Below are 16574 nucleotides of genomic sequence, written 5' to 3'. Positions count from 1 at the left end.
CTGTTTTACACCGTGATTTCTCTGAATATAATGCCTGTGATGAGAGAAAGGGCTGGGTTTGTTTGTATTTGTTTTCTTGTTACTTGTCTTCTCAGTGATGGTTAATGGTCAATAGTCAAAACTAGGAAAACGAGTCTGAGCGCTTCATCAGATACTCATACACGCACAACACTGTAAAAGTAGCCCATGTGACTAATGGCTTATGAAACTAATCAAATTATGTTCTTTGGAATTGTGTTCTTAAGTTTTTTTTTTTTTTTTTTTTTTTTTATGTAGAAGTCTCACCAAGACTGCATTAATAAGATCAGAAATACAGTAAAACGGTTATATTGTGAAGTTATTTCAATTTAAAATAGCTGTTTCTATGTGAAGGAATTTGCGACTTTTTGTGGTAATTACGTGATATAAATTTGGCTTTGACAGTTACCCAGACAGCAACATAGTGTCTGCCCAGATCCGGCCCACATCTGGCCTGCATGGATTTCACGTGGGCCGGATCTGGGCCAACACTATGTTGCTGTCTGGGTACAAAGTCAGAATTGTGTGATATAAACTAGCAATTCTGAGAAATAAATTAGCAATTCTAGCTTTCTCATAAACTTGCAACTGTGAGGAAAAAAATCCGAATGTGAGATTCTCTGAGTGCGGTTCTGAGAAATAAAGTCAGAATTGAGATTTTATATAATGCAGCTGCAGGAAAAAAGTCTGAATTGTAAGATGAAAACTTGCAACTGACCCTTCGTCAGACACACCCCCTTAGTTACTGTTGCTATGTTTGACAAGCCATATCACTCTCACACTACACATGATGTTCTCAAGCATTACATGCATTAAATACATCGCAGAGCAAAGAGGAAACTGACAGCATGCCGACAGACAAGACAAAATTTGTCATTTTTCAAACAATGTATTCCAACAATGAATACAGTTTTGTGGCTCTTTAATGTGTTGCAACGGATCACTGTATTGCCTCAGTTCAAGCGGCACACGTGAACCGATCACCTTTTCCTCTTTATTACTTAGCCTGAAATAAACATCAACATCAGAAGGTATCTTGTTTCAACTGCGGAAAGACATCAATGCACTCCATTTTTCAATTAAGTCCACCGACGTTAATCTACTCTCCTGTCTGATTTGTTTGTCAGACAAAAGGGCGGATTCAACGTTATGATTGGTCAGATCGCCTGTCAATCAAGTTCCCTGCAAAGGGTCAATTACCTTGTTTTATTTTTTATTGCATTACAGTTATAAATGCTCTTTAATATGTCACATAAGAGCATTTGATTGTCAACTTTATAGGGGTTTAAAAGACATCTGAATATAAAAGCAGTGCAAAGTCCAAAATACTAGATACAAGGTTGCTATCAGACAGAAACTGGCACTGGTCGGTGGTAATGGCAGTGTACGTGACATGTTAAATGGCGTGTGTGTGCGTGGGTGTTTGGAGAGTAGAGCCAGCGGGAAGGGAAGGGAAGGGAAGATGGTTTTGATATGTGTTGTGTTTATCACGAGAAGAGAGAGCGCTGGGGAGGGTCACCAGGGGACATGGACCCTGTAAAGGCTTGTTCATACTATCTCCACAAACAGCACTGATGGCGTTGTCAGGCCAGTCTCAACCAATACAACAGGAATCGCTGTCTGTAACTGTGGCTGTTTACATTAAAATAAGAAAAGAAATGATTAGCATGCCTTTTTATGAAAAACCATTCTCATTGTTACAACTGTAATGAAAATATCCTTTTCTGAAGAATGTTAAAAACATAATTAATATATAAAAAAGGACAGAATTATTACATGAAAAACCCAAAGGAAAAAAAACACTGTTCATAACTGTTACAGGGTCGGTAGTGTTTTTTTTTTTTTTTTTTTTTTTTTAAGAAAGTAATACTCAGAAGGACACATTGAACTGATCAAAAGTGACCGTAAAGACTTTAATGTTATAAAAGATTTCAAATAAATGCTGTTCTTTTTAACTTTCTATTCATCAAAGAATCCTGAAAAAAAGCAGCACAAATGTTTTCAACATTATTACAATTAAAAAAAAAATCTTGTGCAGCAAATCAGTATATTATAATGATTTCTGAAGGATCACGTGACACAGGAATAAAATGCATATTACAAAATATTCACACAAAACAATTATTGTAATTTTTAATAATAGTTTTTTGTTTGTTTGTTTCAAATAAATGCAGAAGATGATTATAAATATTACAGACTCCAGAATTTTAAATGGCATTTCTCATTCAGTAGTTAAACTAAAATAAAAATACTACTATGTTGTATACTTAATATACCACTTACTAAATAATTATACTTTTCATTTTGTGAATACTGTATATCACTTTTCTGGCATTATTATAAGCAAACAAGAATTGTAATACTTTTGCTGTTTACTGACAATGAAATGTGCTGAACTATCTTTAAAGAATGATGTTACAATGCAAAAAAAAAAAATAGGCTGTTTAAAAACAGGCTTCATTTTCATTATATTACAAAGTATATTTCATTATTTGTTTTCTGAAATTTGACCTGCACATGCCTTGACAGGCTTGGTCTTTTTTATTAGTTCTTTGAATGGGAATTATGAGCATTGCATTACTTAGCATAATAAGAAATGTAATATAGAGAATCAGAATCAGAATGAGCTTTATTGGCCAGGTATGTTTACACGTAGGAGGAATTTGTTGTAGTGACAGCAGCTCCACAGTGCAACAGAAAGACAGTAACAGGACAGGACACAGATAATAAAAGAATAATATCCAAATATACAATTAGTGATCAGACTAATGCAAACATAGAGAAAAGAGCATGTTATTGATCAAACGCTGATGTGATTATGTCTCTCTCTTAGCTGTGAGTCTCCCGTCTCCTGTTAACGTGTCTATTCAGTGTGACAGCTATGGAGTTGAAGTTCGATGGGAATATCCTGATCTCAGTCAGGATGTTTACTTCCAGGTGAAGGTGAAAGACGAGTTCAATGAAAGGTAAATCATCAGAATAAAAAACCTGATCTTTCATAGCTACTAAGAGCCTTTTATAGTCTCTAAATGTTCATTTTATCTTGATTGAATGACTGGTGAATCCTTTAAATACCCTAAGCTTGTTTATTTGTAGTTTGAAAGTGTTTGACTGCCATCATGAGCTTACTCTTATTATATATTTTTGTTCCAGGGACTCTAAAATTACAAAAAATCTGCATTTAAACATATCCAGAATGCTGTTTAACCCAGCTTTCAACCGGTACTGTGTTAATGTGATGGCCGTACGAGGAGGAGAGAAGTCAGAGCCGACCAAATCAGATACCTTCAGCTATAATAAATATGCCACCGCCAATATTAAGTGTATGTTTAGTCTGTGTTTATGGGAAATATCATCCATCATAGCAAATTCCTGCAGTATAATCTAACTGTACTATGGTGTGTTAAGGTTATTTGGATTTTCCTGAGGTTGAACTTTCTCCCAAAGACGGCAAACTTCACGTCCAGTTCACCAACCCTCTTCAGCTGTACAGAAACTCACCGGCTCTGCTCAACCTCACCGATAATCTGGAATACTGTATCGAAACAGAAGAGGTAATGTTCACTTTTCTGTCTGCTTGCAGTAAGAGTTCAACCAAATACAAAAAACCTCACTTGAAGAATCTTCAGCAGCTTTTTATAGATTATAATCATTTATAGCTCCAATAAGGACAAAAAAGCACCATAAAAGTAGCTTTCTGAAGTTATTCCTGTGAGGAACAGATTCAAATGTAAGTAAATATATTTCTTCAAATCCATACCCAAAAACTATAAAAACTGAAATATTGTTAAATATTATTATAATTTCAAATAACTCTTTTCTATGTGAATATCTTGTAAAAAAATTCTGTGATGTAAAGCTGAATTTTCAGCATCATCACTCCAGTCTTCAGTGTCACATGATCCTTCATAAATCACTCTGATTTGCTGCTCAAGAAACATTTCTGCTGCAGTTGTGCTCTTTTTGGGAAAACCATGATTTTCTCTCACTTTTGATCAATTACATTTTATTTAACAAACAAGTCTTCAAATCTTCATCAGCAAGTCTTTGAACAGTAGTGTATATCTCAAGTCAAATGGAGTTCAATAATAATGACAAAATGCTCATTTTTGTGTGAATTGTTCTTTTAAATAGTTGTAACGATTGTTTTCTCTACAGGATAAGAAAGAAGTCTGTAAAACCTGTGAAAAGACACAAAATACATGTGAGACGTCCACTGTGTTTTCTAATCACCGCGGTGAATACTGCGTCAATCTGACTGGAAGGATCGGACAGGGGTTTTTCAATCTCAGAAGCAGCTGTTTCACAGGAGACATACGAAGCTGTAAGTACAATTTCAACCAGTCTTCTGTTCGCTTCACAAGGAGGATAACTGTGGAAACAGAGTGAACAGAGCTGAAGTATAGCCAAATACAATTATTTTGTAGTTTTCATTACTTTATGTACAACCTGCATTCCGGGAATGTTGGGACGTTTTTTTTCAAATTTGAATAAAATGAAAACTAAAAGACTTTCAAATCACATGATCCAATGTTTTATTCATAATTGAACATAGAGAACATAACAAATGTTTAAACTGAGAAATATTACACTATCCACTAAATGAGCTCATTTCAAATTTGATGCCTGCTACAGGTCTCAAAAAAGTTGGCACGGGGGCAACAAAGGGTTGAAAAAGCAAGAAATTTTGAAAAGATTCAGCTGGAAGAACATCTAGCAACTAATTAAGTTAATTGACATCAGGTCTGTAACATTATTAGCTATAAAAGGGATGTCTTAGAGAGGCAGAGTTTCTCAGAATTGATGGGTAGAGGCTCTCCAATCTGCGAAAGAGTGCTATGGAATACTTTAAAAACAACATTCCTCAACATCAAATTGCAAAGGCTTTGCTAATCTCATCATCTTCAGTGCTTAACATCATCAAAAGATTCAGAGAAACTGGAGAAATCTCTGTGCGTAAGGGACAAAGCCGAAGACCTTTGTTGGATGCCCATGGTCTTCGGGCCCTCAGACGACACTGCATCACTCATCAGTATGATTCTGTCATTGACATTACTAAATGGGCCCAGGAATACTTCCAGAAACCACTGTCGGTAAACACAATCCACCGTGTCATCTGCAGATGCCAACTAAAGCTCTATCATGCAAAAAGGAAGCCATATGTGAACATGGTCCAGAAGCGCCGTTGTGTCCTGTGGGCCAGGGCTCATTTAAAAGGGATTGTTTCAAAGTGGAAAAGTGCTCTATGGTCAGACGAGTCCAAATTTGACATTCATGTTGGAAATCATGGACGTCGTGTCCTCCGGGCTAAAGAGGAGCGAGACCTTCCAGCGTGTCATTAGTATGGGGGTGCATAAGTGCATGTGGTATGGGCAGCTTGCATGTTTTGTAAGGCACTATGAATGCTGAAATGTATATAAAGGTTTTAGAGCAACATATGCTCCCCTCCAGATGATGTCTATTTCAGGGAAGGCCTGCAAAACCACATACTGCAGCTATTACAACAGCATGGCTTCATAGTAGAAGAGTCTGGGTGCTGAATTGGCCTGCAGTCCAGATCTTTCACCTATAGAGAACATTTGGTGCATCATTAAACGAAAAATGTCAAAGACGACCATGAACTCTTTAGCATCTGGAAACCTATATCAGGCAAGAATGGGACCAAATTACAACACCAAAACTCCAGAAAAAGAGGAGTGCTACCACATGGTAAACATGCCCCCGTCCCAACTATTTTGAGGCCTGTAGCAGGCATCAAATTTGAAATCAGCTCATTTTGTGCATAAAATTTTAAAATGTCTACGTTTAAACATTTTTGTTTTTTATGTTATATATGTTCTATTGTGAATAAAATATTGGCTTGATTTATTCTTTTGGTTTTCATTTTATTCAAATTTAAAAAACTATTTCCAGAATTCAGGTTATATTGTATTTGCTAGTTATAATAGAAAATGTGTGAATACATCCCAACTTTTGACTTCTAACATATTAGGTAGCAGATTAAAGCAGAGTTTACATTTAAAATACTTTAATACTGAAGGCAAATAATATATATATTTTTTTTATACATGAGACAAAACATATGGGCTCAATAGTACCAAGCTGAAACAGAAACCAAGCATTATAAAGGGATATTAAATGATAAACCCAACAATAAATACACGCACAGCTGAGGACGATATAATTGACTGATGTTTTTCGTTCTTCCATCCAGATCCTCCGGTCACCGTGTACGTGTATCCAGTGCTGGGAGTTGTCTTAACGCTGCTGTTCATAACCGTCGTCATTATGCTGTTAGCGAAGAAGTTCGACTCAGAAATGAAGAGGAAAGTTCCCTCTATGTTCCCAAATTTCTTTGTAAGTTGCTTTTTGACCTGTTCTTGATATTTATGTGCACCTTGTTCAGTTAAACATTGGTATAAACGGAATGCCACATTATTTCCTTTCTTTTTTTTTTTTTTACTATAATTAGCCTCCACTTGTCTATTTACATCAGTGCTGCACAATCCTGTTTACACAAGACATGATCATATGTATTTATGAAATGAACCGCATTTGTAAATATGGGTCTGGCTTCTGGTCTCATCCGCATCCAGCTATTTTTAGCTGTACAAAACAGCTTGATTTGCTGCTTGATATTGCAAATTAGTGCATCTTGCCATACAATTTTAATATATTATTTTAATTTTGAAGACACTGGTTTGTAGTGCAAACAGTTTTACAGTTTACTTGACTTTGTTATTCTTCTCGTTATTACCCTATAGCCGCTAATCAACCAGAAGTCTCGCCCATAGGCTTACTTCAACATTGAAGAATAAGGTGCATAAAGTTGACTACTATCCATTTAATACTCCAGAAAAGTATTTTTAAAAAATTAAATAAAATAACCAGTCACCATCAGTGTTGTTATTAACTAAAACTATTAACAATATATTCTGAAATAAAATAAAATCTAAATATTACGTGACAATTTAAAACTTAGATTGAATTTAAAATGCCCTGGAAGTTCACAAAAAAAAAAATAATAATTTTGAAGTACTATAATTACTAAAATTAAACTGCAATAAAAATACATTAAAACTAAATAATAAATATTAGATGAAAATCTTAAAATAAGGTTGAACTAAAAATGTTGCCTTTTGAAGCTCGGTAAAATAAAAAAAATTAAAAGTAGTGCATATAAATAACAAACATTAAATGAAAATCTTAAACTAAGAATAAAAAAGTATAATTTAGAAATGTTGTCTTGGAAACAAAAATGACTAAAACAGCAATAAAACTAAGCAGAAATATATAAACAATATGAAAAGGCACAAAATAAAAATATCAAAACTAAAAAAAAAAAGGAAATCATATGTTGTCTCGGACACAAATTATTAGTTGAAGTACTAAAATTAAATTACTCAAACTGAAATATATTAAAGCTAAAAACAAATGAACGAGTTGTTGGGGAAATGCATGCACTTAATCTGTCAGAAGTGTCCTGCTGTGTTTTATGTGAGCATGTTACCCAGCAGCATTCCTGCACAGTGATGGGTGACTGTAAACTGTCTCTTTCTGGTTTGGTAGGTTTTCCCTTCACACCTGTCGACACCACTGAATATGGAGCCGGAAAAAACGGAGCCGCATTTGCAGATCGAACCGCCTGAGGACACTATAGAGCAAACCACACTGATTCCATCGTCCAATGACGAGGATCTGGGAAGCAGCGACTCGGAAGATGACCGCTCCTACGGGTTTAATGACCTTGTTGAAGATGAGCAGAGCGACCAGTCGGGCGTTTACGACTGTCCACATGCCCCCAGACAAAGACAGGAGATGAGTCCTGGAGATACAGTAGATGGTTACGGACCCAAACTGGTTTTAAAGGTCTAGAAGTGAAGGAAAGTACCGTAAAGGCATCAAAATGTCGCCTAGTTGTGTTTCGGGAACATGACATGGGATGGGACTGTTCTTACAAACATAAGCCTTCACATGACATCATGAATGGAATTCCCCCTGGTTTTCCGGTTCGAGACACAATGGTAAAACGTGTTTGGCGTTTGTCTTCATCACGGCACTCCTTCTATTTGAACCAAAACTCCTCACACACTAGTTCACTAATTATTTTTCTTCTTATTTTGAGTATTGTTCATTACTACTTATATTTTGCTACATACTGTAGCTTTATCTCTTAAGCGGACAGAGTCTTATCTTGTGGCCTTTGAACAAAGTTTTACAATATCTTTTACAAGTGCTGCTCAGGTCATGTGATTTGAAGCCATTAAGCTGTGCTCGCCTCTCGCACGTCTCATGGGATTTACCGACATTACAAAACAACTACTGTGTTTCATTTGGTTCTCTTGGAAAACTCACAACACCAAATATATCCTTGCCTGGCTTTGTTGAGTTAAAACACTTCATTATTACAGTAATTCAACTCTGTATTTATTTTATTTTTTAAATATGAAACGCACCAGCAATCATGAGCTGTCATAAGATGTCACATCAAACAGAAATGTACACTTCTGTTCAAAAAGTGGTCAGTATGATTCCTTTTAAAGAAATGATCCAGCAAACACAGACCGTTCCGGGAACCAAAAATTGTTAGCTGGGGAATCATTCAGGAAGGATGCATTAATCAAAAGTATAATGTTGCTTAAATAAATGCAGTTCTTTTGAATCCTCTGTATTCATTAAAAATGCTTTCTATAAAGATATGAAGCAGCACAACTGTTTTCAACATTGATCATAATGAGAAATGTTTCTTGAGCAGCAAATCAGTATATTAGAATGATTTCTGAAGGATCGTGTGATGCTGAAGACTGGGGTAATGATGCTGAAAATTCAGCTTTGATCATGGGAATAAATTACATTTTACACTATAATCAAACAGAAAACAGTTATTTTAAATTGTAATATTTCACAATATTACGGTGTTTATTTTTGATCAGCCTTGGTAAGCAGAAGAGACTTTTTTCAAAAAGATCTCGCTGATCCAAAACCTTTGAACAGTAGTGGTTAAGTTGCTACTAAACATCCTTTACAGACTGTCAGTTTGGTTGTTTTTATATGATGCCAGAGCTTTTATAAAACACAATTACAATTTCTTAAACTTAAACTCATACTCGCTGTTATTCTGACACGATGTGAACACAGAGCGTGGTCATATAGCAGATCTTCAACATGCTCACTCCCAATGAAAACAGGAACTTTTGAGGTCAAAATAGTTTATTGTTCAATCCTGTGAATGGCATTTATGCATAATACGTAACAATGATGGGATTTCCATCGTGATGAACTGACAAGCCACTTTAATAAGCCATCTTATCTAGCTACAGGGGGCTGATAGTTTGCAATAAGTTATATTGTGCAACTTTGTGTAAAAAAAAAAAAATTGTAATTTTGTAAATTTTGTAATTGTAAATTGTAATTATTTTTTTTTTCCATGTTGTGTTTTTATTAAAACCGGATTGGGATTCTATGGAAAAATAGTACTTGTGTTTTTTATTTTTTATATATAACTGATTGAAAACCTTTGAATATGATAAAATGTTTAATTACATTTTATACAAACAAAACAACAACTGCCGAGTCACTAAGGAATTAACTCCTGTTGACCGTTTACTTTCAAACAATCAAACTTAAATAGAACAGTTTCTGTAGATTCTATTTATGTCATGTCTCCATGGCAACACTGTTCAAAAACATCTTTCAGAACCGCATACTCGCTGTATGAGTCAAACAAACATGGAAGTTCTGGTAAGGAAAATGATGCCATGTACTACTGACGTGTCTTCAGTGAGGTCCTATAGTCTCTGCTGGGGTTGGAAACATCGCAGTGTTGTTGACAGTCTCTGCCGTCCTACGAGAGCTTCAGGCCCTGAACGTTTGCTCTTAAATTAACCATCTGCTTCTCCTGCATCTGCTTCTCCTGTTTGAACGCCAGTTGGTTTGCTTTTTTCTCCGACCTCCTCTCCTAAAACAACAATGAATGAAAATAAAGGTGCTTTTTAGGCAGTTACCGAGCCAACTTCCTCCTCCAATGTGAGATTTTTCCTCTCATTTTATTATAAAATAAGCAAAAAGTATGACAGCACACTTCTCCTCAACTAATAATGTCTGACGGGTCATAACACAGAGATAAGTCGTGACGTATTGTCAAGTATGGTGACCCATACTCGAAATTTAACCCATCCAAGCGCACACACACACACACACACACACACACACACACACACACCCGGGGGAGTGGGCAGCCATTTATGCTGCGGCGCCCGGGGAGCAGTTGGGGGTCCGGTGCCTTGCTCAAGGGCACCTCAGTCGTGGTATTGAGGGTGGAGAGAGCGCTGGACATTCACTCCCCCCACCTACAATCCCTGCCGGCCGGGGACTCGAACCCGCAACCTTTCGATTACGAGTCCAATTCTCTAACCATTAGGCCACGACTTCCCCCTTTCACCTAAAGAAACTTGGTGTTGCCAGCACCATGCTGTACTGTTTGTATTAAGATAACATACATTAATATTATTTCCAGCATGATGCATCGGATTAAACAAAAAAAACTGCCACTGTAAGCACCTTCCTCTCCGTCTTGATGGTCTGTTTCCTGGCTCTCCTCTCCTCTGCGCTCTCGTCCCGTGAGCGGGGCTGCGTGGCGGCTCGGGGCAGGTCCGAGTCGTTGATCCTCTCCATCCTCTCCACCTGTTTGCTCGTCAGGCCTGGTTTCGGCAGGACGTCCAGAGGAATCCCTGTCTTATTGGACACTCGGATCTCCTTGGGCTGCAAACACGTTTACATTATACATCTGGCAGATGCTTTCACCTAAAGAAACTTGCTTTGCATTCAAGATATAGATAATATCAGTTCATGCAGGATTCAAACCCATAACCTTGGTGTTGCCAGCACCATGCTGTACTGTTTGTATTAAGTGCCACGTCTCTTGATGTTTGTGTTTTTAAGATCTAATAATGCTTATGTAACCCCATCCATCCCTATAAACAAATATGTTGTCCTCTAATGACGTCTGAAATGCGTTTTGATCACGACATCGCATGCAAACTATTATAAAGAGCAAGTAAACAAAATAGGTCTGTGTGCTTTATTAGTTACATATACTATGAATTAGACTGATGAATTAAAAACCCATCAACATGTTAATCATATGGTAGGTATTATTTGTTAAGATTAATATGAATACAAGCTCAATTCACTACAAACTCACCATTTGTTAGCTAAATTGATTTCATAGCCTTATTGTTATAAATGTAGCATGTCTGCTTGTGTCTCTGTGCTATAGGGGAAAAGCATATACTGTAACAGAGACACAAACCACATCTGAAATTTGGTTCACATGCAAACTGGATGTGGATTTGAATTGGAAATGTAACTCGCAGTGAATCTGATCAGTCCCTTTCCATCTTTATCTGTGTAATTAAATGAGTGAACAGTTTATTACATATGAAACCTGTAAGGCAGGTTTCTTCACCTTTGGGGGGTCCTGGATCAGTTTGGGCCGGTTGTAGAGGTTGGAGTATGTACCTGGGAGAGAAAGATGAAAATTATCATGATTAGAATAATCAGGACGTCATTATTTTGATACTTAAATACCTGATCAAAAATACAGAAAAAAACGGTAATATTGTAAAATAGCAGTTATTTTCAATTGTAATACTTTCTATTTTAATACACTATATATTGTAATTTATTCCTGTGATCAAAGCTGAATTTTCGGCATCATTCCTCCAGTCTTCAGTGTCACATGATCCTTCAGAAACTCTGAATGGATTCAGACTCACTGATGATGGTCTCACAGTCCCAGCGCTCTGTAGCCGGCTCAGTCACCAGCGTCTCAATCTCCCCCTCTTCATCATCCTCTTCTTCCTCTTCCTCTTTCACCAAGGCCAGCTCTGCAGGACCCAGCTGATCTGGTTTCTGACATCTACACACACACACAAAGTGATGAGCTCTTCTGCTGTGATCTCTCACACACACAGATCCGTGACAGTCACACACACTCACTCTTTCTCTTTCTGTATGAAGTAGTCTTTGATGACCTCCTCCAGACGCTTGCTGTCCGGTTCGATGTAGCCCTCCAGCTCTGCGTTATCCAGCGCGCCGATCTCGTCGTCGTCAAACTGCTCGTAAAACTAGTCAACAAACAGACAATTACTGATGTCTGCTCACCAAGGCTGCATTTAGTTGATAAAATACAGTAAACACAGCGGTATTATGAAATATTATTTCCAGGGTTTGAAATGAACAATCACAAATTAACAATTAAAAATCAGTTGTGGTGGGTAACGCTGTCAAATCACTATCCAATTTAGTAGGCTACTTTTCGTTAATTATGTTCACTCATGAATTTCTTGGGCAAGTTCATTGAAGCCAAATTCTGTGCAGATTTAACGCAAGTACTGAACTTGTGAGCCATCATGATATATTAAATACAGCCTAATTGTGCACTGGTTTCCTTTGCATTGAAGAAATAAGTGTGGACAGCTGCAAGTTGTTGGTTTATTTTGGTCTTTTTTGGGGGGCTAGTAGAAGTTATGAATGGCTGGTAACTTAAAAATAGTAGCCAAATTGGCTGGCGAGTAAAAAAAGTTCAATTCAAACCCTGAAAAAAATTACTTTTCTATTGCGATTATTTCTTCCTGTGATCAAAGCTGAATTTTCAGCATCATTACTCAAGTCTTCAGTGTCGATCTCATTGTTTGGTGACTTTTTTGTAACTACACAGCAAAGAAAAAATACACTTGGCTGTGGCACTTTAAACGAACTGTAAACATTTCAGAAAAGAAAAAAATGTTGCTGTGTTGTAGTGTGTGCCTAAACTAAAGATTAATTTGCGTTCAATGTGAACTGGCACTATTGTTCATCTTTATGTGTGGAAGATCTGCTGGCTGACCTTCTCGAAGCGGTCATCCAGGAGCGTGAGCTGCTCGTTCCTCCTCATGACGGAAGACGTGAGCGAATACTCTGTGAAACGACTCTTGGTCTCGCAGTCGGCAAACATGAACTCTCTCCGGCCGCCTTCCTCGTCTTCCGACAGACCACCTTCTGAATCATAATCTTGCTCCTTGTCTTCATCTTCCTCATCCGTGTCTTCCCATTCATCATCATCATCACCACCACCACTGAGGTCGAAAACAAAAATTGGTCATGGATTTTGGTGTGGGCGGGGTTATGCAGATTCAAGCATTCACCCCATTGGTTAACTCACATTAGTTAATTTACATACAACTTATCCAATCATCAACAAGCTATCAGGCTCATGCTAATCTTTAGTCATTTGTGAGTTTTACCCCAGGACGTCATTGGCTTTGATGATGAAGTCATCTTCCAGCATGTTCTCTGGGTCGTCAAAATCAAAGTCCTCATCCAGCGCAGCAACAATGTCAGGATCCATGTCCAACCGCGGCCCTGGAAAGCAAGACGCAAAACTACATTTGCATTTGGCAGTTTCTTTGACTACAGGCCTTTTGCGTAATCTTTTTTTATGAAAATATATTTATTTTTGTAAATCAAGGAATCAAGGTCACATTACCATTTACTATTGTTTGGTTTTTTAAAATATTATTTATTTCTGTGATCAAAGCTGAATTTTAGGCATTACTCCAGTCTTCAGTGTCACATGATCCTTCAGAAGTCATGAAAATATACTGATTCGCTGCTCTTATGATGAAAACAGTTGTGCAGCTTCATATGTTTTTTTTATATTTTTGTCGTAGAAGGTTCAAAAAACTTTTTTTCAAAACAGAAATTTTAAATGCCTTTATGGACACTTGATTTATTGCATCCTTGATGAACATAAATATTAATAAAAAACACCATTAATCTTATTGAACCCAAACTTTTGAACTGTATAGTAATAAAAAAAATGACAATATTAATAATCCAATGGAGTAGTCGTGACCCATCCCTGTCTGAGGCCTTATTTTGGTTATCGTCATGAATCCACCAATGAATCAAGGCAGCCAATGAGATATGACCTTAAATAAATAAATGTTTGTTCTGCAGGTTTGTGAAAGCTGGCACATGAGCAGAACTGATTCTAATCTCACCTGAAACAGGAGCTGCTTTGTTTAATAAACCCACTTCCTCTTCAAACTCAGACGCGAACACAGACGAGGGCAGTTTGATGGAGGCCGTCTGCAAGTATAACAAACATCAACATAATACCATAATGCTGTTTGTTGTCACCCTCACTCTAGCTGCACGCAGATTTTTAGTAAAAATAACCACAAGGTTATCTAATAACACATTTAACATGAAAATGGACCGAAATAATGACGAAATCAGGGATGTGTACACATTTTTGTTCCCTAATAGCGCCTACTTTTGATTTGAATTAGCGAGTAACCAAACCTGATTCACAGCTGTGATGAAAGCTGATGGCTATTAATAAGAACTTCTTCAATTTCATGTTTTCATTGGAAATATGTCAACACAAAAGAATTAAGCCCTGTGCTGAAAACCCGTTTTTTTTTCCGGCCTTTTAAAAATAGCTTATCAAGCTCTTGCTATGTTCCAAATCTTGCAATCAATCTTTCTGTCAACTTGCTTTCTTTCAACTAGCACAGGTTTTGGATTTTATTTTGAAATGAATTGATCTTTGACGATCAGTTTTTGATTGAAAAAAGCATTTTTTCTTGATCATTTTGGCAATACTCACTCAACAGTGGTGCATAACATGCATTAAGCTCAGGCCTACGATCAATAATCGAGTAATTTAAAGAAAATAAGATTGAATCCAATATTTGGTGATAATGTATAATTTTTGTAGGCTGGTCATTTTTGACAATGTGCCGTGTTCCATGGAAATAGAATGACATGAGGGTGAGTATTTTGATTTTTGTGTGGGCTTTTCTGGTGCAGCATACATTTCACACATTACACCATCAGCATCAAATGTGCAGAATATATAATTGTGATTTATGGAGATCTAAAGGCTGCGTGGAGGAGCTGCTAGCGAATGGCCTTACAGGGACGTCGGCGTCCTCTTCCTCCATGTCCTCTTCGTCCTGTGCAGGTTTTGGTCGTGCGTCTCTACGCAAGTGAGGAGCAGAGACCAGCTCTACGGGCTGGGGCCCCTCTCTCAGGTGCTGGAGGTAATTGTAGTCGTCATCAAAAAACACTCCGAACTTGCGCTGTTCCTCCCTCCTCTTCTCCACCTCCACCTGCAGGAACAAATACATCAGCATCACAGTCAGGGAGTGAAATTTGAATGTAATGACTGCGTAACACCTGTTCGGTGTGTTTGTTGTACCTTGGCAGTGGGCAGAAGGACATGTTGAGGTGCTGTCTCGTCTGCAGCGAGCGGATCTTTCTGACTTCTGTGCACCAGGTGAAAGGACACAGAGTTCTTCTTATTGATGAAGGTCTTCTTCTTTCTGTGAGGCTGGAGACAGACAGATCACAACTATAATGCGCCAGCACACAAATCAGTCATATTCTGTGACCGCAGGATCACTTTTATTTCATCTTTGTGTGTTTGGGCCAGATGTTTTACAATAAACACATTCAATATTGCTTGCTGTCTTATTAAAACGTAACACAAATAGATTTGCGATCAAAACCAAAGCATAAACCTTAACTGAAACTAGTCTATTTTAGAACACAGACACTGTATTTCGTGTTTAAATGACAAAGTTATTTAATAACCAACAGTGTAACGTGATTTTCACACTTACTGGATTCACTAAGCCTGACAGCTAAATATGGAAACAAGACTGAAGTTACTCACCATTCTTACAAGTTAATGTATTATCCGAGTGTTTGTATTTCAGGTATGAAGTGACTTTAATAGTATCAATGTTAGGAAAAGTGAAAAACGAAGAATCAAATAATAGAAATTCTTCTATCAGCTCGAAACACATGGACAACAGCGGCCATCTTTGGGCTATACCATCCCGTTTGACTGAAGGAGGGGCTATAGTCCTGGCTTAAAAATCTATTATAAACAAGTTATCATTTATACATAACATTATTTACGATTTATATATATATTATTTAAAATTATATACTGGAGCGATCGGATAAACGAGAGCGACCGTTGAAGAAACACCCCTGAATCGAATTTTGGTTTAGTCTAAACGACGTGACGTTACGTCCTGATGATGACGTTAGACGCTACCCCTCAAATTCTACATTTCATACATTTTACATTTTATATTCTAACATACATTAGTGTTTTTATTTTATTGTTGCTGTTGCAGTGCCAGCTGTTATTTAAAAAAATATATTTTTTATGGCTTTAAAATGTTCTCTTTAAGTCTTCGTTTTTTTTTTTCTTATGTCAGACAGAATGTAACAATAAGGTAAATATAATAGGCTTATAAATATAGATATCCACATTACATATATATATATATATTAATTCAGATTTAGAAAAAGAGAAAACACCAGGCACGCATAGTTATACATTTAAATCTAAAAAGAAAATAAATTAATTTGTTAGTTTTAATGTAAAAGTGTACCCCTTTATATTCTATGTACAGCTGATATGGTATGTTTCATTTTTGTTAATTAATTTATGTGCTTGCTTGATTTGTTGAAAAAGTTTAATTTCATCA

The 16574-nt window shown here is 36.9% G+C and overlaps 2 protein-coding genes across 2 annotated transcripts in view; one reads left to right on the top strand and one right to left on the bottom strand.

Moving 5' to 3' along the window:
- LOC306873292 (interferon gamma receptor 1-like) overlaps window positions 1-9484 on the top strand; it is an 11383-nt gene extending 1899 nt beyond the window's left edge. The window contains exons 2-7 of the mRNA XM_079422479.1: window positions 2852-2984; window positions 3172-3341; window positions 3427-3572; window positions 4177-4342; window positions 6233-6375; window positions 7588-9484. Of these exons, the coding sequence (XP_079278605.1) occupies window positions 2852-2984; window positions 3172-3341; window positions 3427-3572; window positions 4177-4342; window positions 6233-6375; window positions 7588-7893 (1064 nt within the window). The 3' untranslated portion in view covers window positions 7894-9484. The remainder of the gene's footprint in view (window positions 1-2851; window positions 2985-3171; window positions 3342-3426; window positions 3573-4176; window positions 4343-6232; window positions 6376-7587) is intronic.
- LOC306873291 (protein LTV1 homolog) lies at window positions 9214-16075 on the bottom strand. The gene is made up of 11 exons (XM_079422478.1): window positions 15746-16075; window positions 15269-15400; window positions 14985-15179; window positions 14064-14151; window positions 13305-13422; window positions 12908-13136; window positions 12019-12146; window positions 11796-11938; window positions 11486-11538; window positions 10579-10779; window positions 9214-9976 (listed from the first exon to the last, which is right to left on the bottom strand). Exons 1-11 carry the CDS (start codon window positions 15746-15748, stop codon window positions 9863-9865), a joined length of 1404 nt encoding a protein of 467 aa, XP_079278604.1. The 5' UTR covers window positions 15749-16075; the 3' UTR covers window positions 9214-9862.
- Between the last annotated feature and the right edge of the window lie 499 nt (window positions 16076-16574).

The sequence above is a fragment of the Barbus barbus genome, assembly GCF_936440315.1.
Source record: "Barbus barbus genome assembly, chromosome: 7".
In the NCBI taxonomy this organism is placed as follows: Eukaryota; Metazoa; Chordata; class Actinopteri; order Cypriniformes; family Cyprinidae; genus Barbus; species Barbus barbus.
The sequence above is the reverse complement of the archived record's forward strand: the minus strand, read 5'-3'. Positions and strand labels throughout refer to the sequence as shown.